Source organism: Varanus komodoensis, unplaced genomic scaffold (assembly GCF_004798865.1).
Source record: "Varanus komodoensis strain SLA01 unplaced genomic scaffold, ASM479886v1 scaffold76, whole genome shotgun sequence".
NCBI classification, from domain to species: Eukaryota; Metazoa; Chordata; class Lepidosauria; order Squamata; family Varanidae; genus Varanus; species Varanus komodoensis.
The window spans coordinates 27,514-55,462 of NW_025336429.1; the positions used below are offsets into that span (position 1 = coordinate 27,514).

The 27,949-nt window shown below is 46.4% G+C and overlaps 1 protein-coding gene and 1 long non-coding RNA gene across 2 annotated transcripts; one reads left to right on the forward strand and one right to left on the reverse strand.

Annotated features, from left to right (window-relative positions):
* Positions 1-1,174: 1,174 nt before the first annotated feature.
* Positions 1,175-27,696, reverse strand: LOC123035055. The gene is given in 9 exon segments (XM_044452895.1): positions 1,175-3,403; positions 6,828-6,954; positions 8,254-8,336; positions 10,016-10,136; positions 12,943-13,705; positions 18,863-19,994; positions 21,779-21,905; positions 25,900-26,664; positions 27,420-27,696. Coding segments are annotated over 8 exon segments (4,344 nt in total). The 5' UTR covers positions 26,614-26,664; positions 27,420-27,696; the 3' UTR covers positions 1,175-2,126.
* LOC123035053 lies at positions 15,484-16,986 on the forward strand. Its single transcript, XR_006416887.1, has 3 exons — positions 15,484-15,599; positions 15,775-15,930; positions 16,837-16,986. It is a non-coding gene; the product is annotated as an uncharacterized LOC123035053 (long non-coding RNA).
* Positions 27,697-27,949: the final 253 nt, after the last annotated feature.

Below are 27,949 nucleotides of genomic sequence, written 5' to 3' on the forward strand. Positions count from 1 at the left end.
GATCTGGGAGGAAGGAGAGATGTCCAGGAAAGGCTGGTGTCCTTTGCTGCTATTCTTTTCAGCTTCATAGGAACTCCTCCTCTAAAATCAGTTTGGCACCAAGGTAGCTCCTAACCAGTGGGAAAGAAAAGCTGCACCGCATGAGGGGTCCCACCGGCATCCCTTGGAGACAGCTATTGTTCGTCACAAAAAACCCCCGAACGGAATTTCTTGGTTCTTGCACTGATGGCCTGCCCTCCTCTTCTGGAAGGAATGTCCCCAATACTTTCTTCAAAAGAAATGTACTTAATCTCTGGATTCCCTCACTCATTATTTCTCTTGACTCCTGACTGTTAATTTCAGTCTTTCAAACTGCTCTTAAAATCTCCCATTTTCACCTTCAATTCCCATAAGTACTCACCACTGGCTTTGCTGTCTATGTTTTAAAGGAGTTAGTTGTAAAGCAAAATATTTGGAGGACCACAAATCTTGCACACCAACACCTAAGAGCCTCCACAAGAAGGTAGAGAGTCCCTTGTTTGATCCCTTTCTGCAGGGAAAACTCTTTTCCACTTAGCTAGTCAGGAAAACTACTGTTGGCCAACCTTATTTATTAGATTTATATCCCACTTTTCCCTTACATCAAACTCACAAGTGGCTTATTTAATTCTCCTATTCCTGCTATATATCCCTCCTTTTTTCTCACAAAGAACTCAGTGCAGCCTACATCATTCTCCTCCTGCTGCTCGCAATGTTATCCCCACAACAACAACCCTGTGTGGTAGGTTGGCTGAGAGTTTGTGACTGGCCCAAAGTCACCCTGTGGGCTCCATGGCTGAGTGAGGACTGAACCTAGACTGCCTGAGTCCCTGTCCTGCACTCTTAACCACTACACCATGCCAGCTCTCTTGGTAGTCTTGGTAGAACATTTGGCAGCATTTCACTCAAGCATGTATGTCTTTAACAGGATCTGCACCAATCAGCAAGTCAGAAAAGGTTTGCCTTCCCATTTCTGCACTTCCCGCTCTCATCAAGGTCACAGAGGACTAGTAACATCAATAGTTTCACTGAACCAAGTTCCTGGGGCTGGGGAGGGGAGATAAAATGCAGTAGCAATTAATAATACTGAGGATTGTTATAGAGGAGGCCACAATGGGCAAATTTTAGCATGTGTTTCTGTTCCAAAGTACCACAATTTCAGCAGAATATATGCAACCTTTAGTGACAAAAAGGGATTGGAATTATACTACCCCTCCAACCACCAAAAGATCTCCATTCACAAACAGGAGCCATTACGAACGAAGTGGATCCTTCCTCCGTACGTGAAGACATGGCAAAGAGCAATCCAGCCTTTTCTTCTATTGGGCACATTTGTCCTAGCGGACATCAACCCTGGAAACTGTCGCACCCTTTACCAAGAATCCGCATCTCCAGATTTGCAAACGGCATAGCAATTTCTGTTTCCAACTGAAGCTGGTGGGGAAAACAAAATGGCATGTGACCTTCCTCCTCCTCTGGCCAGGCTCCTGTCGTCCAGTGATGTATCTTGGATGGGAACTATCGAAACTAATAGATTGACTGGCCTTTCTTTGTAGATTGGACTAGTTTTTGAACCCTCAGCAACGTCTCTTCTTATGGTTGTCACAGCAACATCACCACCTACAGAGGCTACAGAGATTTGGCAGTTTCTTAATTCTCTGACCGACCAATAAAGTATAAGCAAAAATAAGACATTTATATTTGCTCAGACGTGGGCCTTTTTGGATGATGGGAAACATAAATTTTAAAAAATTTAAAGCATCTTGCAGTAAGAGCTAAGAAATAAACCGACTCTCCACAATGGAGAGGGAAGGTCTCTGAGGCTGAAAATAATTACCCTCATCTTAGGTAGGGACATTTGAGGCCGAGTTAATTATGATGACACTGTCACCCAGTCAATCTGTTCATATGCGTTCTCTCTTTATTTATTCTGATGTCCAATCCAGCTTCTCCTACCCAATTTCTCTCTCATCTGCATTTTAAAAATTGCATTTAAGTAGAGCTTCCCTACCCATGGATATATTAATGCTCTCCGAAGCTTAACTATTGCACTTATCAGAGGAAAATTCTTCTTGCATTCATAAAGCCACTGTCCTCCATGAGTTCTCTTAGAGAGAAGCTTCTTCCTCACTCATAATATTTGAGCAACACTGCCACTGATCGGTTCTCCAATAACCCTTCAAATGCCTTCTCTGACACGAGGCTTTTCTCATACTGATGACTTTCACACGGGCAGTATGAATTTGCTGATGTTCCTTCAAATTTCCCTGGATGAAGCACTTCTCATTCTCTGAATATTCTTATTGTTTCTTTTTGGTGTGAATTCTTTGATGAGTCATCAAGGTTGCACTGTGTCTGAAGCATCTTCCACATTGAGAACATTTGTATGGTTTCTCTCCAGTGTGGATTCTCTGATGTTCCTTCAAGTTTTCACTCCGACGGAAGCATTTCCCACACTGTGGGCACTTGTAGGGTTTCTCTCCAGTGTGGATTCTCTGATGAATCTTCAAATTTTCACTCCGACTGAACCATTTCCCACACTGGGGACATTTGTAGGGTTTCTCTCCAGTGTGGATTCTCTGATGTTTCTTCAAATTTTCACTCTGCCTGAAGTTTTTCCCACACTGAGAGCATTTATGTGGCTTCTCTCCAGTGTGAATTCTCTGATGTTTCTTCAGATTTTCACTCTTCCTGAAGCTTTTCCCACACTGAAAACATTTGTGTGGTTTCTCCCCAGTATGAATCCGCTGATGAATCTTCAACTTTCCACTCTCCCGAAAGCATTTCCCACACTCTGCACATTTGTAGGGTTTCTCTCCAGTGTGAATTCTCTGATGACTCATCAATGTCGAACTCTGTCTGAAGCTTTTACCACACATAGAACATTTGTATGATTTCTCCCCAGTATAAATTCCCTGATGACTCTCTAATGTTTGTCTAAAAGTGAATATTTTCGGACTCTCAGAACATTCGTGTTTTTCCTCTCCCGTGGCAGTTCCCTGTTTATCAGAGTATAAATTTTGCTGCATTGTCCCCTCGGACATGGGACATGCACTGTAATCCTCTGTGGTCACTGTCATATCAAGTTCTGATCTGTAGCAATACCTTCTGCCATATTTGGAGAACATGGGCATGTGATCACTTCTGTGTCCTTCGGAAGACTGGCTCAGCACAGTGGTGAGACCTTCTATGAACTCATTAAATTCCTTCTCTCTCTTCACAGGCTGCCCCACCTGTTCCCCTCTTGACTCACATCCTTCTTCCTGCAGCTCAGCTGTCACCACACTTCCTTGATTTATCTGTGGGGCTCTCCTAGGAATATCTTCTGGCTCATTTCCTCCACACGGAGAGTTCTCAATTTTGACCTGACTTCCCTTCTCATCACCTGTAGGAACAGAAGGAGAAATGTTGCCCATGTTCTGGTGACCTCACATCAAGATGTCTGAATAACTTCCTTCCGCTTTACTGCTCCATCTAATCTACATCCATGTTTCTTTCTTTTTGACTTTCTCCTTCTAGCTAAGGTTATGGATTTAAATTATATCAAGCACAACATCAGGCACTTCATGCATAAAGTAATTCAAAACACCAATCACTAATAGAGCCCAGAAATAAATTAAAGCAGGAATCTACTACTACTTCCTGCAATCTATTCCCCCAAAGAACTGTGAGATCTGTAAGAAAATCAAGGTAATTGGCAGATAGTTCACCAACAGAAATAATAAGAACTGAATATAAAAATGAACATATAACACCCAATATAAGGCCCTATATCTTTGGCCTCCTGAGAAGTCACTTTTAAAAGCCTTGAAATCCACTTGATGCCAGATGGTCTTGGGTTTTGAAATGCTTTATCTGTTTGTATTTTACTGTGTTTTATTTTGGAATCATCTTTTAACTTTGTCTGAGGAAAAGGAACATGGGACTTGTTTATAAAATCATGCATGATGTGAATACGGTGGAGAGAAAGAACTGTTTTTCCTGCTCACCACATATTAGAACTTCAAGTCACCTGATAAAGTTGGTGAACGGAATCAAAACAGACCACAGGGTGTAACTTCACAGAATGCACAAGGACCAACGAACTCTCTGCTACATGATATGCTGATAACTAGTAGCACCGAGAGGGATTAGATCATCTCTCAGTGGCGTTTAGTCATGAAGGCTCAGTGGAAATGCCATGTTTGTAGGCGGCATGACAATGAATACCATGCTATGGAGGGCCACAAAAGGGTCGCTGTGGGTATCTTGTGAACCTCTGCAGGAAGCAGGATTCAGGACTGGATGATCTTGGAGTCATCTTCATATAAATCTGATTGGCCAATATGATGGTTTTATGGAGTTCAGCTCTTCTGCATCTCCGATGAGGCCCTGATTTGCTATCGCTGCCTTGACTCATCAGACCATGTGGGGCACCAGTTCAGCTCTTTTGGAGGATGCTGCTCAGCATTACAAGGTGAGCGGGCAAGGTGTTGTAAAGCAGGTGGGCAACAGGACCTCTTGCTGGATGGCTCAATCCAGGGACCAGGCTCAAAGCTCCAGAAGCCAGGCTGTCATGCCTAACGGCTCGGCAGAGGCATTGGCACGCGAGAGAGGGCCAGAAGCTCACAGTGAGGGTCGGGCGTTGAAGCAGGGGGATTTATACTTGGTGCACATGGCTCAAACGCCCCCCCCCCCCCCCGGCCGCCCGACTCTGAGGCTTCCAAGCGAGCAGCTTCCCCACATCCTGGCTCTGAGTTTTTTTGAGCAGGGTGCCGCTTCCTTTCCTCTTGACTCTGAGGTTTTTGAGCAAGTTGCTCCCCTGCCTCCTGACTCTGAAGCTGCTGCAAGGATTTTGTGACATCAACACCAGCCTGCCTATCAATGGGCAAATAGCTTGGGCTTGTAGGCCTTGACACTTCTGAACCAAAGTAGGATTCAGCCTGTGGAAAGGAGATGGCTACGGTGTTCCGCTTCTCAGCCGATTATGGGAAAAAAGGAAGTGGTGGCAGATCCCCCCCTCTGAATTCAGAGCACCGTCAGCTACCTTGAATCCGGGAATCCAAATACCTCTGTAACTTTTAATACTGTTGCTTTGACTTGACATGCAGGACTCTCTTGTTAGGCCTGAGCCCTGCCTATTTGCATGAATTTCCAGCCTGGTTTAATTCCAGGCCTATCTCCTGAATGATTAGGTGCAAAAGGCCCTTTCAGTGAAAGGAAAACTTCCCTACCATGGCTGTCTCCTTGTGGGGTCATCAGTTCCTGAATCCCTGCACCCAGGCTGACATAAAATTCAGCCACATGCATTCCGGAAGTACAGGCTAGAGGCACCGCCATAACTTATTTCTTAAAATCTGGAACCGGGTTCAACCTGGGCTACAGCATGTGGAAATTTTGCACTGGGGACTGTTTCTAAGACCTAAGGTCCTTCAGGGGTTTGTTTGTTAATCCCAGAGGCTTTAGTTCAGCCAGCAGCCCTGCCAAGTAGCAAACCTCTCCAAGGGCTACCCTGAGAGCAGGTTCTGCCTCGCTGCAGCCATTCCTGGGCCAGCCTTGAGTTCCTGAGCACAAAGATGCTCCTTTGGGGAATGTCTCCACCTGGGTTGTATCGCGACTCCTCTTGAAGCATGAAGCATGGCTTGGTTTCGAATTTTCCATCACTGACCCGGATCTCTGAGCCCCTAAATTAAGCTCCTCAGTACAGCTATGCCCTTACTGCTGGACTGCTCCTTAACTTAAGCCTAGAGCTAGCTGTTAGCTCTCTGCTGAACTGATTTGTAAATCCTAAGATTAAATGTGGGAAATTCTGGAGTGTGACCTGATTTGCCTTTGACTAAAGCCGGGGAGGAAAGCTGTGGCAAAGCTAAACAGCATACTAAAAAGCAGAGACATCACCCTGCCAACAAAAGTGCGTATAGTCAAGGCTATGGTTTTCCCAGTTGCAATGTATGGCTGTGAAAGCTGGACCATAAGCAAGGCTGAGCACAAAAGGATTGAGGCCTTTGAATTGTGGTGCTGGAGGAGACTCCTGTCAGTGCCTTGGACCACAAGGTGAACAAACCAGTCAGTCCTAGAGGAGATCAACCCTGACTGCTCTTTAGAAGGCCAGATACTGAAGATGAAAATCAAATACTTTGGCCACCTAATGAGAAGGAAGGACTCCCTGGAGAAGAGCCTAATGCTGGGAACAATAGATGGCAAAAGAAGAAGGGGACGGCCGAGGATGAGGTGGCTGGATGGAGTCACTGAAGCAGTTGGTGTGAGCTTGAGTGGACTCCGGGGGATGGTGGAGGACAGGAAGGCCTGTTGTCCATGGGGTCGCGATGGGTCAGACATGACTTTGCAACTAGCAACAAAAGCCTGATTGCTGGATCTTTGCTCCTATCATATGGGGAGGAAACTACTCACAATTCCAATGTACATAGCAGACCATTCACATGCCTGCCACAGGCAAAGCCTGGCATACTTAATAGTCTGAGCAGCAGCTGCTGACAAGAGCAGGGTCTGAAGGAATGGCCCGAGGATGGAGGGACGGGAGGCGAAGCTGCCTGGGCAAAGAGGCACAGGCCGATTTCACTCCCCGACTCAGCCACAGCGCACCTCCCCACTTTTTCATCCGCCTTCCCAGCTTCTGTTCCGTCTGTCAGTTAAAATAACTGGGAACGGAATAACATCCATTTGCAGCTTGCTTTGTTTCAGATATATGGATTTGGAATCTAGAAGAGGACCTCACTCTCTCCCGCTCAATTCTTTTCACTTCAACAAACAGAAATTGGATTTGGTGCGGTTTCCTAGGTTTTCTGAACCTGAGCTAAAAAGCATCTTACCCAAAGAATTTACATTCCCAGCCTCCTCCTGCAGGACTTGCCAGACTATGGTCTGTTGGCCTGGCTGGTTCAAACTCTGCTTGACCAGTTGCAAAGACAGGCTGGTTTCCTTGGGATCCATCGGTTCCTGCAGGACAAAGGTCACCAAGCATGTTCAGAGTTTGTTGCAGAAGAAAGACCACCAAAGATTCCACATTCACACTGAGCAATTCTGCAGCTATAAATATTCAGTGAGATGAACAAAAGAACTTTGTTGCACCCCCCCCCCCAACATTTCCAAGGGCTGTTTTGCAGTGCCCCATTTTTGAGAGAGCAGGTCCTTGTTTGCAACATTCGGCGTGGGCCCCTGCATGCAATCCAGCTTGCAAACAGGCGTGCTCCTGTGGAAATCTTCTCCGAGCCGCTTTACCCAAGTTGCTGGCTTTAACGATAAAGCCCTACAGGGCTTGGGAGCACGATACTTGATGGAACGCCTCTCCCAACGGCCATCCACGCAGACGCTATGATCAGGTTTCAGGGTCTGCCTCCAATTGCCACCTCTGAGGGAGGCTTGGTCGGTGGCAACCAGAAGGGCCTTTTCAGTGGTGGCCTCCCCCATCCCCACAGTTATGGAAAGAGCTTCCCACTGAGGTCCGCCTTGTACCAACCTTAGTATCTTCTTGGTGCCAGGTTAAGACTGTCCTCCACCACAGGACATTCAATTAGTTAACTGAGGCTTTGCTAGCTGCTTAAACGTGTCCTATAATTTATTTATTTAAAGTTGTTTAGTATTTATTTAAAGTTTTCAAATGCTGTCCAATACTAAAGTCTCTGGATGGCTTACAAAAATTCAAAAAACAAAGCACCCATATATAACAAACAGCACACAACACACTGCGTCTGATAAATAATGATAAAATCAAAGATAAAACCAATTAACTGTTACATTGGGAAAATAAAAAGGTATTCACCTGACGCTGAAAAGAATAAAGCAACGGTGCCAGGCAAACCTCCCTGGGGAGCGTGTTCCACAGTCGGGGCACCACCACTGACGAGGCCCTTCTCTGGATAGTTACCCTCCTAATTTCCTTCAAAGAGGGCTCCTGGAGAAGGAGCTCTGCCTCAGATCTCAAGGGGCGGGCAGGCACATAAGGAACAATTTACTTTGTATAAACTATTGTAATTTTGATACATGTTTTAAATGTGGTTTTTAATTTCTGTATGGTAACCTTTTCATGATGTTTTAATGTAGTTCAAATTTTATACTGCATTTTTGTGTGTTGCAACTGCCCAGAGAACTTTGGCTATTAGGTGGTACAGAAAACAAACAAGCAAGCCAGCAAATATCCCATGGAGTTGGGTGTGCTTTTAAAGGAACCATTTGGCCAGCTACTGGAGCAAATGTCTTATCTTGACCCTTGTATTCTCCCAACAGAATATCACATACCTCCTTCACACCAGTGTGGACCATTCCCTGTCCTTCAGAAGGAAGCAATCGGTTGGTAACTCTTGGACACTTAATTCCACTGCCTGCAAAAGATGGAAGGAGGGTTTTAGAAAGGGAAACTTTCTACCCCTTCATTTTTAGAATGTCCGTTTTTTATTTTACACCTTGTTTTCTGCCTGAAAGGCTCACCCCACAGTGGCATACAAATTGTAGCATATAAACCAATATCCTAAGAACCAATGCTCAGAAAAAAGCGTTTAAAAACAGGAGCAAAATAAGCTCTAAAAACAGACAGCAACAACATTTTTGAAAGCATTCAAATGCCATTCCAAATAGCCAACCTAAAGGGAAAAACAAAGCAAAACTCCCTTAGGTCAGGAATGACGTTTGCCAGCATCCATTCCTCCTCCACATTATGTTGGAACATAACCAGGTACACACCCAACATGTCTTGCTCGCCTTCTTCAGAGCTGGCTTCTTTCCAGCCTGGGTGGGGGACCTTACGTCCCTGCAAATATTGTTAGACCGCAACTCCCGTGCATTGTAGTCCGACAACTCCTGGAGGGGGACAGGTTTTCCAGCTCTGCGTTTCTTGATGAAGAAGACAGCTGGCCTGGTATGTACAGACGAGCTGAGCTGCTCTGCAGCATCAGTTCTAATCTTGCCTACTTATTTCAAACACAAGAGGCTGAGAGGCTGGAATAATGATCTGGAAAGTCACAATCCTGATGAAACTGATCAAAGTGGAATCCTTAGATATGAATCATACTGCTGAAACCTACTGTGTTTCCTCGAAAATAAGACCGGGTCTTATATTAATTTTTGCTCCAAAAGACGCATTAGGGCTTATTTTCAGGTGATGTCTTATTTTTTTCTTACGAAAGCCGTAAGATTCTTGCCCCGAGAGTCCTCCGTAATTCCTTTCTTGTACTCAACGGAATAGCTCTTTTGTTTTGCACTCATCTCGTCTGGGGGTCAAAATATTATTCCCTTTAAATCTACCATTAAATCAAGCATTAACTGAAGACTCATGAGACAAAAGTGGCAACACACGAGTGCATTAAGTACGTCCGTTACAACACACGACATATTGAAACACATCCGTTTGTAAACAAGTGCACACGTTATTCATGTGCTGTGTAGGTACACTGAATGGTAATTTGGCAATGAGCCTCGAGTCTATCTGTTTACATGGGCCTCTACCTCTCGTCCAAAGGCATCCGCTTGGGTATTTACAAATACTTAATTATAATGTATATGATCATTTATTTTAAGTATTAATGCCAATAATATTTGTCTATATTTAATTATATGTTAATGTTATTATTTATAATTCAATACGTCCGTCGTATGTTGCAATGGACATACTAAATGCATCCATCTGGCTGACAATCTTAACTGGGGCTTATTTTGGGGGTAAGGCTTATATTCTGAGCATCCTGAAAAATCATGCCAGGGCTTTATTTTCCGGTTAGGTCTTATTTCTGGGGAAATACGGTATGCATTACAGCAAAAATCTTGGGACAGAGATGACTGAATCTTGCACGTCTGTAAAGAGGCAAGCATCCTCTGCCTTTAATACCAGCACCAAAGAGGGAAATACACCTGCCGCGGCCCCCTAATCTCCATCAGCCCAAATCCCCTCTTCTGTAATGCTGGCACAAGTACAGGAAATTGGCCTTGCTTCTCAATCTGGTCAGCACACGCAGCCCACAAGCACAAGAAGCAGAACTCTTCCTCTGTCAGCTCTGTGACTCCTTACCAAATGGACTGATCTCCACGAGGCAACTTTGCTCGGCTCCTCTGTAGACCTGCCCCTTCACAGCTTTGAAAGGCTCTTCCTCTGCTCCCAGGGAATCCATGCACTCCTCCTTCATCGGCCCCTGAAACAGACAGGAGGATCCTGCTCAGAACAGAGGGACACTGCTGGAAGAGGGACCGCGATGGGCAAGGGACAGTTTCTGCTCAACCGTCTCAAGAGCTCTACAGAATCATAGGATGGTAGAGTTGGAAGGGGGCAGAAGGCCATCAGGTCCAACCCCCTGCTCTTGCAGGACACCAATTCACACCATCCCTCTCAGTTGGCTGTCCAGACGCTTTCTGAATGTCTTCAGCAAGGAAAGGTCACAACTTCCACAACTAATCGATTCCACTGTCGTACTGCTCTGACAGTGGGGAATTTTTTCCTGGCGTCTGATCTAAATTTGGTTTTGTTAACTTAAGTTTGTTATTCCGTGTCCTGCACTCTGGAATGGGAGAGAAGAGATCTTGTCCTTCCTCTTTGTGACAGCCTTTCAGGAACTTGTACAGTGCAATCATATCAACCCTCAGTGTCTTCTCTCCTCTTCTCAAGCCTTAACATGCCCAGTCCTCACAATCTTTCCTCATACAGCTTAGCCTCCAGTCTGAATCATCCGTGTTGCCCTCCTCTGTAGACTTTTTGCGGGTTCTCGTAAGACTATTTGTTACAAGTTATGAAGAGCACGGTGAATTTAAAGCCCCTGCTCCCTTCATTGCCTTCACATAGCTGCCAAAGTTCCACGATTTGCAGTGTTGTAGCCATCACTGCATCTACACAGTGGGAAAAACTAAACCTGTCAGCTTTCAAGAATTCATCAAGGTTTTCAGACAGGGATGGGTCCCTCTCCACGCTGGGCCAAACATGGATGCGGGGGGTGGGGGGAGATTTCCATGCCAGCACTAGCCCAATCTTGCATATAAGCTGATGGGATCTGAACTACCACTGAAAGAGATCTTGGGGTAATAGTGGACAGCTCAGCAGAAGAATCAACCCACTGCTGTGAAATAGGGAAACTCCACATTAGGCATAATTAGGAATAGCATTGAGAATAAAACTGCCAATACCTTACTCCACTTAGACAAACCCGTGGTGCCACTCTGGGTAGAATGGCTTGCACAGTTCTGGTCACTGTATCCAAAATAGGATACTGTGGAGTTGCAAAAAGTGCAGAAAAGGGCAAACAAAGTGATCAAGGCCCTGGAGCAAGGCCCCTATGATGAAAGGTTACAACATCTGGGATTGTATTGCTTAGAGAAAAGGGAAATAAAGGGAAACATGACAGAGGTATAGAAAATTATGCATGGTGTGGAGTGACCTGGCAGGTATTTTTCTCTCTAAGACTGGAACATGAAATTGATTGGTGGGAGATTTAGGACAGACCAAAGGAAGGACTAAATTATGGAATAGTTAAACTATGGAATTCACTTCCACAAGATGTAGTGATGGCCACCAATGTGGACAGCTTAAAATTGGACAAATTCATAGTAAAATCTGTGGCTGTTATTCTTGATGGCATGAGGGTGTGAATTTCAACACTGCTGCCTCTGGTGACATGTAATTCGTTCTTGCTTTTTTTGGAAGCAGAGATGCCGAAGATGGTGAGCAGGTCATGAGCGGAGCCGGCTGGAGCCAGACTAGATGTCAGACTAGATGGCTCAGGAAGCCCCTTCTGACTCTAACAGTTTCTTCTAACAGCAAACTGTTTCTATGTTTGCTGTAGTGGTCTCTGAGATCTTAGGCCTGGAATTATACTCAGACGGCCCTAAGTTTTAGCTGTACTCTGGTCCCATGCGTCACTCAAGGCGCAATAATATGCCAGTTTGAACAAGGAAAAGCCCTACAACTCCCAAGATTCACCAGCCGAGACTTTTGTTGTCTAAACAGGAACTAGACTGCGTCACTGAGAGGGAAAAGACCCATTCTCAGCAGGTCAGGCAATCACGCATGAAATTAAGACATTTCATCCTGCTCACAAATGAAGAGATACCTTGAGCATCAAACTAAGTGGCCTCTGAATGTGTCCAAGACTTTTTTCCAGATTAGAATACAACCCAAGGACTGCAAAAGCTTCATTGCCCCTGACGTAAATGCACAAAAACTAAAGTGTGGTACCCTTAAGCTACCCTGCAGGGTTATTATGTGGAGGATGGAAAACAGGATTGTAAAGCATTTGAGGTACTGGACACAGTAGAGGAATCTGAGAAATAGCACTATGAAGTATTATTATTACATTACATTTATACCCCACTTTTTTTTCTCCTGCACCAAACCCAAGGCAACTTACATGACCCTCCTCAACTTTATCCTCACAACAACCTTGTGAGGTAGGTTAGGCTGAGCATCCATGACTGGCCCATACTGAGTGAGCTTCATGGCCAAGTGGAGGCCAGAACCTGGATCTCCTGAGTTCGGAGCCAACACTCTGACCACTGAACAACACTGTCTCTCACAGTTGTGGATTCACGTTTAAGAAACAGTAATCAACAATGAGTGCTTCTCAATAGCTGTTAACCATAATGGCTGGTTTTGGAAAAGAACTTAGAAGAGGCATATTTGAAACCTGTCATGAATAGGTGAGCATTTAGATTGGCTATGATCAATATGTATGAGTTCAGTTACTGAAACAAGGCATTTATTGCCTTGAAACCTTTTGCACCAAGGCAAGATAGAGCCATATTAAATTTAATCATAATGGTCCAGAAATACGCATTGTGTCTGGCAATTCTCTATGCAGATATTTCGCATGGTATTAAGCAGATGGAGTAAAGTTTTGCTACATGTGACCAGTTCTATCAGCCTTTAACCACATGACTGCAGATGCTTCCAAGAACCAAAGCCACTCTCTCCGCTGTGTTGCAGGCCTTAGAAACTGAAGACTAGCAGCTCACCTGCCACTTCTCCGTCTCAGCCTCCTGCTGGCCCATCAGGAAGTCCTCCACCAGGGCCACCGCCTGGGAACAGGAGTCCGGCCCTCCCGCTCGGATCCAGCCCTGGAGGTCGGGCGGCAGGCTGGCCAGGAACTGCTCCAGGATCAGCAGCTCCAGGATCTGCTCCTTGCTGTGCCGCTCCGGCTTCAGCCACTGCCGGCACAGCTCCTGGAGCTGCCGGTGCAGCCGCCGGGGGTCCTCCACCTCCTGGCAGCAGAACTGCCGGAAGAGCTGGCGCTGCACCTCCCTTCTCAGGGCCTCCCCTCGCAAGATGGCCACCTTCACCTTCCCGTAGTCCTCCTGATCTCCGGCCTCCAGGCTTTGAAAGGCCTGCTCGGCTTCCCCGCTCAGTGCCGGCAGGAGCCGGGCCGCCCACTCCTCTCGAGGCCACCGGCAGGCCTTGGCCACCTGCTCGAAGGAGGCCAGAAAGGCCTTGGTGTCTTCCCAAGGGGCAACATCCAGCATCACCGGGTTTTGCCCCCCTGTCTGGATGGGCTGCAGCGTCCTCAGGAACTCCTGCCACTGGGCTTCCCAGCGCTCTTGCATCCCCTTGGAAGGTTTCCCTTTGCTGTTCTCTGAAGCTCCCCATCCTGGTCGCTCCATCCTGTACTCAGGCTGAACTTCCCCAGTGGCTTTTGCAGCTCTGACTGGTCCTACTTCTCGGCCGACACATTCTTCTTCCTCCATCTCTTCCTCCTCCAATTCGATTAAGGTGTTTTCCAATTAGTTCCCTTTTAGGAGACAAGATAACAAACATTTAAGACAAGAGCTTGATAAAATAAACTTGAAAAATAACTGAAGTTTCCTGTCCAAGCTAGATAAACGCCTTTTAATGTATGGCATGGGTCCAGCAGAAGTGAAAGTGAACCCTCTCCCACAAGCAGGCCCTTTTCCATTGCAAAATATTTTAAAACAAGAAGTTTCTGGGCACCCGCAATGGCGGCAAGATGGACTATTAACAACTGATTGATCAAAGGGGTACTTTGTACATGGGGGATTACTAATCTTTACTTTGGAGTTTTCAAAGACTGCTTTTTTTTTTTTAGGACTTAAGATACATTTCCTGTTACAAGCTTTTAAGGAATTTCAGGCCAAGTTCCCTAAAACCCTTCCCCAGCCAAATACATTTACTACCAAGCTACATCTTCCCCTGATACCCAATTCCATCCTGCTGTATTACCGGCAACTTAAACAGTTTTTCCCACTTCCTAGGAAAGATCTCTCTTGGCATAACATGCCCACCTGCTCCATATCTTCACCAGGCACCTAATGACATCCCACAAAGAAAGAATACCAATTTGCTCTCATCCCAGCTTTCTCCTAGTCCTTTTTACATCACTACACATTCACCAACAGACCTTCTTTCTATTTGCGTAACCCTCTAAATGTCAATTATCATACCTCAATTGCCATTTTGCAATGGCTCTTTTCCACTTTGCTGGAATCACAAGCCAAACTGAGTTGAATTGACTTGATCCTGGCTCCTATAAACAGCAGGGGTGTACCTAGGTGAAAGATCATTTTCTAGACTACAAGGGATAAAGAATGATCTACAGTCAACAATATCCCAAGATCGGTTGTCTGATCCATTCATTCTCTGCATAGAAAATGATAAACTGACTTAGTGATTTTAAAGATATAATTGATAAGTTTGCATCCAAAAAAGATCAAAAGAAACTCTTCTGACTTTGTATATAGTGTAATGTTATAGCATAGTTATAATGTTCTGTGTGAATATCTTCATTAATTCCATACCTTTGTAAACTTATTAAAAGTTATTAATTTATAATAACTGCTGTTACATTCTGTTTATGTTCCCTGTGGAGAGAGCCATATGGTGTAATGGTTAGAGCACTGGACTAGACTTGAGAAGTCCAGGTTCTAGTCCCTAGCCTGCTATGAAACTTACTGTGTGACTTCAGGCCAATCACTAACTCTTAGCCTAACCTACCTCACAGGATTGTCATGAGAATAAAATGGAGAGCGTTCAGAGGATTCTGGAGACCTCCTCTGGATCTTTCCAAGAAAAGGCAGAATACAAATAAAATAAATAAGCTCTTCCTTAAAACAAAACCTTAGTGTCCACGGTCCTGTGCGGACAAGTTCAGTTCTCTTGGTATTAGTTTTCCACATGAATTCCGCAGCAGGACGTCTGCTCCTTCATATTATTCTAAACGCAGGACTGCCAAACCCATATTAGTGTGCACGTTTTCCAGACAGTTTAAAGATACATAAAAATGTGTACACAATGCACACAATTGAAAAAAGCACACAAAATATCTCTGGATGCCTTTGCACAAAAATTCCCCACCCGGAATGAGCTTCCCATGCAAAACTACGACTCTTGATGAGTTCAAATCGGACAGATCTTCGCGTCCCACTGACGGCACTGCACTTTCTCCTGAGCAAACACGCACCGCGCCGCTCGGTCCGGCTGCAGCCCGGGACATGCGCACCGCGCTGCGCACAACAGGATTGCGCCGTAGGGCTTCCAAGCCCCACCGTCCCAGGGTTTTCTGCTAAATAAGCTCGGAGGGCTCCTTCTCTGGCATTTGCATCGCAACCCCAAGGAAAAGACGCTTCGTCTCTGAGGCTCGCGTTGCTTTAAGTGGTGTCACGTATGTTCTCTTCCTGAGCGCCTTGCAAAAAAATTCTTCCTACAATCCTCTCTGAACGGCGGGGCGGAGGGGGCAATAAGCGGAGCCAGTATCGTCGCCCCATATCACGGAGGATCGCGGGGAGGGGGGAGGCTTGCAACAGCTCCTAACTCCTATTATTTCCACCATATTACAGACTGGAAAGGCGATGGCATGCACCGCCGAGAACAACGGAGGGACGCTTGCCCTTCAGGGCAGTATTAAGAGCGCCCTGCTGCAGCGAGGCGCAGGCAAAGTGCCTGGGACGACGCGTCACCCTACGCCGCCGCTACTACTTAAGGAGAAATCCCAGGTGTGCCTACTCAGAGGTCAGCCTTTCCGCCGAGCCCGCGTGCATGCAGCCTTGCCCCTTGCGCCCCCCTCCTCGGGCAAACCCGCAGCGCCCTCGCCCAGCGACCCCAGAGCCCGACGAGCCCCCGAACCGTACCGGAAGCGCCGAGGAGGCCGGTGCGACCCGTGGCCGGCGGGCGCGCTCCCGCCCTCTGCCGCCCGCCCCGGCCCGGCCTGGAAGGCTGCGCGGGACTCCGTCCGGGGGGCGGGGGCTCGGCTGCAATCGCGGGGCGCCGCCGGGACACCTCCCTGCTGGACGGCGCGGCTGCAGCGACTCCCCGCCGGCGCGGCGCCGCCCCTCCCGCTCGGCTCGCTCCGCCCGCGCGGCCTCCTTTGTGGTTGACGGGCTGGGCGAACGGAGCCGCGGCGCCCCGCAGGACTCCCCCTGCTGGACCGCGCGGCCGCGGCAGCTCCTCCAGGAGCGCGAGGGCCCCCCCGGGGTGCGTGCGCTTCCCGGGACGTGGCACCGCGTGCCCCCCTTTCGGCGGGACTCGGGCAGGAACGCCCAGCTGCAGAGGCCCCCTTCGCGGGGAAGGAACCCGCAAGCATTCCTCGGGAGGGCTGATTGCAGAGCCGTTTCAGCCTGGCTGTGGGGCTGAAGTGCCACCCTGTTCATTCCGCTCAGTGTCTCGCTGGCTTTGGCACCACGGGCCATGGGGTCCGTCTAGCCGGGCTCCGCGGGGTTGGCCTTGGAGGCACTGGGCTGCCGCGGATCAGTCCTCCCTGCACGGATTTCAGTTTGTCCGTGGCTCCTTCACAATTGAGTGGCGGGCTGTCACAGGCTTGCTGTTTATCCTCTCTGTGGTCCCAGGGGACTGGGAGCAAAGTGCCATCAGGATGCTGATGACACACTGCTCTGTCTCCCCAGGACCTCTGAATCGGGAGCAAGTCTGAGATCAGACTCGGAAGACAAGGACCAGTAAACAGAAGCCGAAGTTGGCAAGATGGAGGCCCCGTGGGCGCATGGTTCCTTGGTGCAGGAGGCAGGCTCATTGCCATTTCTAGAGGGGGTTTCACGCCATGGAATGATCTAGTTTGCGCCTTAGAGTGCTTGGGATCCATCTCCGTTATTGGATTCGCAAGCCAAAGCTGCAATTTGGAAGGCCTTCCACCAGCTTCAGTTGATGCACCAACTATGGTACAGGTGCCAGCGAAATCATCTCTGACTCTCCATGTGGCTGCTCTGGCAGCTGACCTGTGGCCTGCTGTAGCTCAGCCGTTGTTTGGAGCTGTCTCTTTACAGCCTCTCTGCTGAGGGATGGCACGGTCCGTCCATGTGCTCCTGCGCCAGGCTTAAGCTTTTGTTCTTAGCATATACACAACAACTTCCTTTTCCCTGCCAGGTCACTGAAGCCAATGTGGAGTCTATTCAGTCCAAATCCTCAGTGTTTTGACTCCCTCTCTGGAACTCTAACCCTGTCAGGCACCAGATGGCCAATAGCGTTTTGTGTCACCCAAATCCAGTGAGGGCTGCCTGTTCGGTGGTTACGAAATCACCCCACAATGCTACAAAGGGTTCTGAGTGTGTTCTTAACCACCCAACCGAGCTACCCTCATGGGTTCAGGAGACACAAGAACCGCAACTGATGGAAGTAATTGTGCAAATCATCCAACACCCTGCTGTGATTGTGCAAGCTGGGCCACTGAGACATGCCAACCACTGCGACCTCCATGGTAAGTTAAAATCTAACAGCTTAGATTAAGAACTCCAGAGCCAAATGTTCGTATTTTTTGTTTCAAGTCACCAGCAGAATACATACAACTTTTATTAAGAACAAGGCATTAAAAGTATTTCACTTCTCCAATTTCTGAAGTCTCTCCATTCCAAAACAAAATGCTTCTCTCTTGGTAAGTGGAGAGGCAGCTGCGGAGGTCATTTTGAAGTTCTAACAAACAGATCCTGTTTTCAAATGAAGATTATTAGTAACTTTTCTATAACAACCATAACTGAAGCTCTCTGCTCTCAACATTCAAGTTACCCATCCAGATTTCAACCAGGCCTGACTCTGCTTAGCTTCCAAGATTAGGCAGGATCAGGCGCTTCAAGCTATACAGAAGATGGTCTTCTGTGTGGAACAGTACCAAACAGCAAGTAATTTCCCCTATCCTTTTCTCTGACTATGATCATGCCATCCAAACAGTGGCTCTTGATTGGGAAATGAAGAAATAAGCTAACAGATAGGAAGCCTGTTTGTCTGGAGACAGGATTTTCTTGTTTTCTATACACTGATCATCACTACCTTTAGTGTAAAAATGGCAACACTGTTTATTGGAAGCAATCCCAAAATCAAGAATGTAGTGGTTCCAGAATTTAAGTTTGTCCAGCTACTCTGATCTTCAATCAAATCATCTCCCCATTAGAAACTTCTGTCTGATTTAATTCATAGCTGTAGTTCCTTACATACAATAAGACATGGTTTCCCCCACACTCCTTATATGATATTCAGTGGCACTGTCTCAGAAGCATCATCATAGCTTCTTTCAGAAGAAAACTTCCCAAAAGGGATCCATAAAGTCTTTTCCTGTGTGAGTTCTCAGGCATCCCATAAACCAATCTATGAGAAGATGAGAAATTTCTTCCACACAATATGTCAGGGTGGTCAGAAGGGATACCCCCAGAAGTCTGGAAAATCAGTTCTCAGAAGCCTGTACCAACAAGGCCAATGGTCAGGAATTCTGGTAGCTGAAGTCTAGAATATGTTGAGGTCAACCTTCTGCTGACCCCTGTTCTAACCATCTGAATGGTTCCTCCTCTGCACGAATTCTCTCTGACTGAACACTTTCACACAACAAAGATTTTCATAGTTACCACAAATTATGTTTTGTCTCCACAAATCTCCATGACTTGTATTTTCAAGGAGAGTTTTCCACACGGAAAACATTGGTTGGGTTACTTCGCAAGATGAACTTTCTGATGATTCACCAGAGCGCCTCTCTGGCTGAAGCTTTTCTCACACAGAGGACATCGGTACGGCTTCTCTCCATTATGGATTCTCAGATGACTCATCAAGTGTCCACTCTGGCTGAAGCATTTCCCACACTGAGAACATTTATATGGCTTCACACCAGTGTGGATTCTCTGATGACATATCAGGTTTCCTTTATAGCTGAAGCTTTTTCCACACTGAGAACATTTGTATGGTTTCTCTCCAGTATGGATTCTCTGATGACCCAGCAAGGCCCCGGTCTGCCTGAAGCTTTTCCCACAGTAAGAACATTTGTACGGTTTCTCCCCAGTGTGGATTCGCAGGTGGCACATCAAGCTTCCTTTCTGGGCAAAGCATTTGCCACACTGAGAACATACATAAGGCTCCACCCCACAGTAAGTTTCCTGATTTCTCACTAATGCTTGTCTAAAAGTGAAAATTTCCCCAGATTCAGGACATTCGCATTGCTGATGATTCAGCAGATGTTTGCTCTTGCTGAAGCATTTGTCACAATAAGTACATTTATAGAGTTTCCCTTCACCTTGAATTCCTTGATTTCTCTTTAATGACTTTGCATCGCTAAAGCTGTCCCCATATTCAGGAGAGTTATGAGGCGTCTCTTCTGTGTGGTTATTTTGATTTTGGTTGAAGCTTCCCACTTTCCGATGCTCAGAGAATTCAGGTTTACTCTCTCGTGGTATGGTTTTCTGATATTTACCGGAACATGAATTTTGCTGGAGGGCTTTCTCTGATGTGGGATAGTCATTATAAACCTCGCTGGCAGGCATCATATCTAGTTCCGCCCTGTAGTGATATTGTCTACCATACTTGGAAAACACGGGCACGTGATCTCTTGTTTGCCCCATGGAAGGCTGGCCAATTGCTCCCGTAAGGTCATCTTGGTGATTCTTACATTTATTCTCTTGCTCCAACAGATGTCTTCCTTGCTCCTCTGCGGACTCGCTTCCTTCCTCCTGCATTTCAGACGCCATTGTCACATGAGCGTGCCTGATTTGTCGGGTTGCTCTGGGGGTGTCTGTTGGCTCGATTCTGAAACACTGGGAATTATCCATCTGGTCCTTCCTTCCCATCTTGTCCCCTTTGGATTGAGAGAGAGGGAGAAGGGGAGAGAGAGGTTTTTCTTTGGTTTTGTTTATCATGCACTGGTAAGCTCTTTTCAAGATGTCTGTCATTTCCTTTTTCTTCATTTTACTTGCAGAGCTTTCCCCCTCTCTGCTACTTCTTTTTAAAATTATAGAAAACCAAGTACATCAGATACCTTTTAGTAATATTAATATTAAATATTTAGCAATATTAATTGCTAAGAAGTGCTAGAAACTTTCTTTCTTAGTGGTGCCCCCTCCATCTACAGAATAGCCTCCCCACTGCGGCCCAGCTGGTGCTGATCTGAATCTGCCATCTTTTTGGCCACAGGGGCTGGGTTAAGACGGCCCTCATTTAAGGACCTACTCAGCCACCCAGAGGATTGAGGAGAATCACCAGGTGCTGGTCACCTGATTTATTATTCTTTGTATTGCTTGTTTTTATAACCTGTTTTTAGCTGTTTTAAACTTTGTAATGTTTTTTCTGCTATTTTACCTCATTTTTATCCTTTGTTTTTATGGATTGTGTCACCTGCCAATAGAACTTTGATTGCGGGGAGGTGCAGAAATTACATTATTAATATATAATGTTATATTTTATATTTGATTATATAGTTATATAATTTTATATATTATCTATTATATAATAATTATATTTTATTATAATTTATAATTCCATTATATATACTCTATATATTATTGTTATATAATTATAATAATAAATTCGTTAGGTGAAGGAATCCAATGCTGCCTTCTGCAATTTGCTCATCCAAAAAACGGTGAAGTGTGCAGGAAGTACAGGGAATTGCGGAAAACTGGTTTGCATTTAATGGTGTCTTTCAACAAGAGTGAGCACAACCGAGTGGTGGGCTGAATTCCCCCTCCCTGACAGAGGAAACATGGAATTCAAGATGCAGCATAACATTGGAACAATTCCTAAGGGTGTCCTTAGCTGCTGAAAAGACCCTATTTAGTTCAATACAGAAAAGCTAGACTAAAAGATACTTTCAAACTAGAAATGCTTAATACGAACATTCCGCTGAAGTAAGTTATAATAGTAATGTTAGATATTGATGGACTGAGAATGTGATATTTTGAAGATTTAATGAAAGTGGAGAAAAGGAACGGTTACTCCTTCTCACATAATAATAGAACTTGGAGCCATCTTCTGAAGATGATTTGCAGTTCAGCCAAACCAAGCTCATGTCACAATGCACAAAGCTTTGATGGGATGCGCAACTGTAGGTTGGGGTGAGGCCTCGCAGTTTAGAGAGCTTAGTTGGGAGACTAAATCAGTAAGAGGCAGCTTCCAATACTTCTGAATCTCCTCTGGGGCTGAAGGAACAGAAAGGAAGAGGAGGAGATGGTGGCGGCTGGAGACAAAGGAAAGAAAGGCAAGGGGATTCTGGGAAAGGAGACATTACTGGCATGTCTTCCCAGCATTTGTCTTACATTTCTTTGAAAATACTAGGGAAGGAAGTAAACCTAATGTATGTCATGCTTCATTCCAGATATAGATATTTGATGAACGACTCCCGTTTACCTGTAAACTCTCTTCAGTCCTACAAGTGATAAGCTCTTTCAGCTAAGCTTTACTGGACTTAGGGTGCAATCCCATGCAAGTTTAGACAGGGGGATGCCCTACAGCTCCCAGCATGCAACTCCCAGCATCCCACAGCTCCTATCCTGGCAGGGGAATGCTGGAAGCTGTAGGATTTCTTTCCATCTAATCATGCAGAGACTTGCTCCCTTACTGGATGTGAGCAGAAGGGAGCCTCACCCGTAGAACTGACATGCCCCTCCTCCTCCTGCAGAACTTGCTGGAGTACAGTCTGTGGATCTAGTGGGGCGGGATTCCCCTTGAACCTCTTCAGCCCCAGGCCAGCTTCTCTGCGGCTCACCAGTCCCTACAGATAGGAAGAAAGACAACCACTGAGAAAGAGCGTTAAGTGCTGAAGAGTGTTAAGGCAACACATCCCAAAAACACTCTCAAAACCCACAGCTTCCCAAAAGCCCATGCATAAACATTTGGTAAAACAAATAGAAGGCAAAAATTTCCCCAACGGCCCAACGTATTTCAATACCATTTTCCAGGACTCCGTATCTGAGAACACAAAGTCGTGTTTGCAAGAACCAGTTTCCACCTCTGGCTGGGGCCTTGTGCCTATTTGAGAGTCTGGCCACTCTTTCAACTTTCACCCTTTTCCTTCAAGATGAGCATATTCCTCAGTGCTTGCTTACAGGAAACCAGCCAGCTGGGTAGCTATCAGAGCATATCTTTCTCCTGACTCCAACATTCCCCCTCCTTGCAAGTAATTAGCCAACTCACCCGAAAGCCACACATCTCTCGCACACCAGGTTCTATGCAGGAAGCAGAGAAACATAATTTGTTAGTTCGTTTATCCAGAGGTCCACTGGATTTGGTCCTGGGACCAGACTGCCCCTCGTCCTCCAGCCTGCCAGGCTAGGTCCCTCAACGGGGTGTGACCCTGCCTTACTGGGACACTTTCAGGTGCCATCTCAACCACTTTTTCTGTCTGTACCTCTCTCAGCACAGAAAGCAACTCAGTGCAGGCAGTGGGAGAAGGGACTTAGCTGGCCCCTGCAAGCTTGGACAGAAATATTCCTACTTCTGGACCACAGATAAAGAATCATAGCATCATAAAATGGTAGAGTTGGAAGGGGCCAGAAGGCCATCCAGTCCGGCCCCCTGCTCAGTGCAGGACTCACGGTTAAACCCTCCCTGATGGATGGCTGTCCAGTTGCACCTTGAATGCCTCCAGAGGGGGGGAACCCACAAGCTCCCTCGGTCACTGGCTCCCTTGTTGTAATGCTCTAACAATCAGAGATTTTCCCAGAGATCTAGCCAGAACCCGGCTAATGTTCCACGTCCTGCACTCTGGGATGACTGACAATAGATCTTGTCCTTCCTCTTTGTGACAGCCTTGCGAGTACGTGTAGAGTGCCATCATCTCTCTCCTCAGTCTTCCCTTCTGGAGGCTAAACATGCCCACTTCTTTCAATCTCTCCCCTCAGGGCTTTGTTTCCAGTCCCCAAATTATCCTTGTTGCCCTCCTCTGACCCCTTTCCAGCTTGTCTGTGTCTTTCTTCAACCGTGGTGCCCAGAACTGGACACAGGAGTCCAGATGACACCTAACCAGTGCTGAGTAAAGGGGAACTAGTGCTTCACATGATTTGGAAGGATCCTTCTATTAATGCAGCCTAAAATAGCATTTGCCCTTTTTGCAGCCACGCCACATTGCTGACTCATATTCAGCTTGCAATCAGACACAAACAGTTCCAAGATCCTTCTCACTTGCAGTTTTGTTGAGCCAAGTATTCTCCATCTTGTACTGATGCATCTGGTTTCTTTTTCCTAGGTGCAGAACTTGGCATTTGTCCCTAATGAATTTCAACATCATCTTGAATCTTCTTTCTGTCTTCCACGAGTTCTCCCACTCAGTTTTGTGACTTTCCTCTGGGAGGGAGAATTCCAAAGGAGTTTCCTCTTCTGGGACCAGAAGCAGGGCTTGAGGAAGGGAACGGATCATGAAAGTTGGCCAACTCTTGACAGGTCAGATTGGGCCCCTCCTCAGAACAGTTTAGACCTACGGACTGGAGGTTCCCTCCCCAATTTGAAGTGAACCAACTGTCTGAGCAGCGATTACAATGCATGACTGTTATAAACCCACTAGCACTCAGTGAAGGACGGAAGGAAGAGTTTAGAAGAAGCTGCACCTCTCTGCATACTTTGGGTGACTATATTTAATACCTAAGTTATCTATCATATTATGTTTTGTGCCTTCTTTCAACCCAAAAAGGATCCTCTTGGGCCGCATGTAAATTAAAATATTCACATCATAATGAACAACTATTGTAATAAAGAAAAGCAGGAGAAAAATCGTATTTAAAACAGAGAGCAGAATTACCTTTGAAATAAATCAAGTGCTACATGGAACAAGGACAGCAAAAATTTTTAAGGATGTGCCTAAAAGTAAACAGGGAGGAGCCAATCAAACCTAGAAAGGGCAGAGCTGAAGGAGTTGCAATCAAGAGGGAATTTGGTTTCTCTCCTGCTTTATTGCTGATTTCAAACAGACAGAATAAAGTTGGGGACTTAGCCCACTAGTTCCCAGAATAAATAACTTTGTAAGAGCTTTGGAGAGCCAGTGTGGTGCAGTGGTTAAGAGCGTGGGCCTGGGACTCAGACGATCTGGGTTCCAGTCCCCGCTCGGCCATGGGGCCAACTGGGTGACTTGGGGCCAGTCACAGACTCTCAGCCCAACCCACCTCACAGGGCTGTTGTTGTTGTGGGGATAAGATGGAGGAGGAGAATGATGTAAGCTGCCTTGAGCCTCTGCAGGAAAAAGGCAGGAGATAGATAGATAGATAGATAGATAGATAGATAGATAGATAGATAGATAGATGCACGCCAGCCACAGCCACTTGCAATTTAGTGGGTTGGCACTTTCGAAGCAGAAAGAGAGTCAGGGTCTAGTCCAAAGCCGAGTTGGTCCAGTAATCTGCAGAGGTCCAGAGCTTAATCCACAGAGGTCAAGCCAAGGCAATGAAGACAAGGGCCCACGAGCAAGGTCTGTGGTGCAGAAACCCAGCCAGGTGCTGTTTCCAGCAAGTTCCTCGGTGTGCCGCTCGGCCTTTTATCCAGGTGCCCAGGCTCCTTGGTGCAGCTCATTACACAGACCCGAGTGCCACCTGGTCCAATTTCTAAAGACTGATCAGAGATAAGAGTGAGTTGTCCTCACCAGAACCCGTTTTCATTTGGGCTTTCCGCAGTCTCCACTACAGCTTTCACAGAAGGGCCTGAAGTAGCTACATCTGTACAAGTGGTCATAACTTGTGAACACTTACAGCAGGACACAATGGCGGGGTTCACCCAACGAGTGAGCTATGTGGTCACCACAGTTCACACCTTTTTCCCATGATCCACCCAACAGATGACCAAGCAGTGATTTCCATCCTCTCTGCTCGGTCCTCCCACTGTGTGCATGTCTCCTATCAGCCAATACAACGGAAATTCATTCCCTGCCTGTGTTGCCTGCTCCCTCCTCAATGGTCTCCCATAGATGCTGGATGGCTGGAGTGGCTTCTGCAGTTGCCACTCTTTCCAAGGAACTCTGTAGCAGTTGCATACCAGGGCCATGGAAACAACTACCCTACATTCAAACATGACAAGCCATGGGGGTATAGAGAAACCATGGAACAGGCCACTGCTGCTTATTGCAGTTTCTAAAAGCCAAACGTATCATGGAGAACTACCACAATTTGGTTTGAGCGACATACTGAGTTAACAATGGTAAAAAAACCATCATGGCCTGGAGTATTGTCTGAACCCAACCTGCAAGTCTACGTTGTATGGTAAATAGTATTTACGTCCCTGAAATGTTTTGCACAAAGCCAGGATAAAACTAAATTGAATAAGATAGTTTAATTAAAGGATAGTGATATCAAGGTAGGTCTGGTGTGTAGAAATGCTACAAGGGGCTCTCATTTGGAAATGATGTTCAGCTGGTCCAAAAGGATTCAGCCTTTGCAATGTGCAATCAAGTTTATGAATTTTAACCAAATAGGTCAAGATTATAGGTCAAGAGAGCCAGTGTGGTGCAGTGGTTAAGAGCATGGGACTGGGACTCAGACGATCTGGGTTCTAGTCCCCGCTCAGCCATGGAGCCAACTGGGTGACTCTGGGCCAGTCACAGACTCTCAGCCCAACCTACCTCACAGGGTGGTTGTGGGGATAAGATGGAGGAGGGGAATGATGTGAGCTGCCTTGAGCCCTTTGTAGGAAAAAGGCAGGATATAAATCAGAAAATAAATAAATAAATAAAAATTATTCCAATCGCCTCACCCATATTCTCTGGGAATTCAGTACAAAAAGCTCACCTGCCACTTCTCCGTCTCAGCCTCCTGCTGGCCCATCAGGAAGTCCTCCACCAGGGCCACCGCCTGGGAACAGGAGTCTGGCCCTCCCGCTCGGATCCAGCCCTGGAGGTCGGGCGGCAGGCTGGCCAGGAACTGCTCCAGGATCAGCAGCTCCAGGATCTGCTCCTTGCTGTGCCGCTCCGGCTTCAGCCACTGCCGGCACAGCTCCTGGAGCTGCCGGTGCAGCCGCCGGGGGTCCTCCACCTCCTGGCAGCAGAACTGCCGGAAGAGCTGGCGCTGCACCTCCCTTCTCAGGGCCTCCCCTCGCAAGATGGCCGCCTTCACCTTCCCGTAGTCCTCCTGATCTCCGGCCTCCAGGCTTTGAAAGGCCTGCTCGGCTTCCCCGCTCAGTGCCGGCAGGAGCCGGGCCGCCCACTCCTCTCGAGGCCACTGGCAGGCCATGGCCACCTGCTCAAAGGAGGCCAGGAAGGCCTTGGTGTTGTCCCACGGGCTGCTCTCTGGCAGCTGAGGATATCTGCACGCGGAGTGAGGGGAAGGCAGCATCTTCAGGACCTCCTGCCACTGGGATTCCCAGCACCATTCCATCGCCTTGGATGGCTCTCCTTTGCCCTCTTTGGTCTCTTTCTGTCCTGGTCTCTCGGGCATAACTGCACCCGTGGCTTTTCCTTCTGTAGTGGGGCCATCTTCTGTGCTTTCGAATTTTTGGCCCTTCATCCCTTCTTCTGGGCTATTGAATTTGTGTCCCTTTTTTATCCTCTTAAGTCTCTAGAGTATGAAAACATCCTGATTAGATCACTCTAAGCTGAATACCCATATGATTACCAATATTTAAGTAACTAATAGAATTGGGGGGAAAAAGTGAAAAAAGAACCAAAATGCCCTATTATATGCTATTTTTCAAGTATTTAAATGCTGTTCCTTCTAGATATTCCTGCATTAAAAGGAAGTTTCTTCCTGAATGAGACATCATGGAACCTTGAAAACAGCAGAAACGGGAGAAAGAGAGATGAATAGATAGTTTGGAAAGATCACCAGGAAATCCACTCACAGTCTCTTCAATCTGTGTACCTCACTGAGGTTGAGGACAGAGTGGCTTAGCTAAGAGGCTAAGCTGTGAACACCCTGGTTGAAATCTCCCCAAGGCAGATCCAACGGAGGCTTTAAAATTCAACTCCCATCAAATCCAACTGGCACAGCCAATATTCAGAGTTTATTTTATTTATTTATTTATTTATTAAAAAATTTCTGTGCTGCCCCATTTGCCGAAGCCTCGGGGCAGCTTACAAAACATCAGTTAAAATATAAAACACTAAAAATATAAAACACATTAACATTATAAAATAAGTCACCCTGGCCGAAGAATTAAGCAAATAATATTAGCAATTAAAATGACGTTTGAATAAAAAGGTCTTCGCCTGGCGCCGAAAAACAAATAATGATGGCGCCAGGCGGACCTCTCTGGGCAGCCCATTCCATAGATTGGGCGCCACCGCTGAGAAAGCCCTCCTCCGAGTACCTACCTTCCTAATTTCCTTCACGGAAATTATGGGAGTTAGAGGCCATTTCTAAGGCTGTTTTCCATGTCCGTGCAGCACTGAGATCTGAGCTCTACCCAGGTAGGGTGGCATTAATATACGCATTTTGCAGATGGGAGGGGGAACTAGGGCGGAGTGTTGACAGTCACCTAGTCAGGTGATGATGGAGTTGAAATTTGAACTAGGGCTTCCTGGCTTACCTTTCAGTCTCTTAGCCAATATGCTAAAATCAAAGAGAGCCTAATTTACCTCACAGAGTTATTAGGAGGATATAATGGAGAAGAGGAGGTACTTATTTATTTACATACCGTGTTTCCCCGAAAAAAAGACCTATCGCAAAAATAAGACCTAGTGTGTTTTTGTGAGCCAAAAAAAAAAAAAAAAAAAACAGTGTCTTATTTTTGGGGAAACACAGTATATTTATAGACCGCCTATAATTGCCGAGGCCTTCCTCGGCGGCTTATAAGCTATGATTATGTAAGCTACCTTAGGTCTGTTGCAGAAACAGGGCTAAT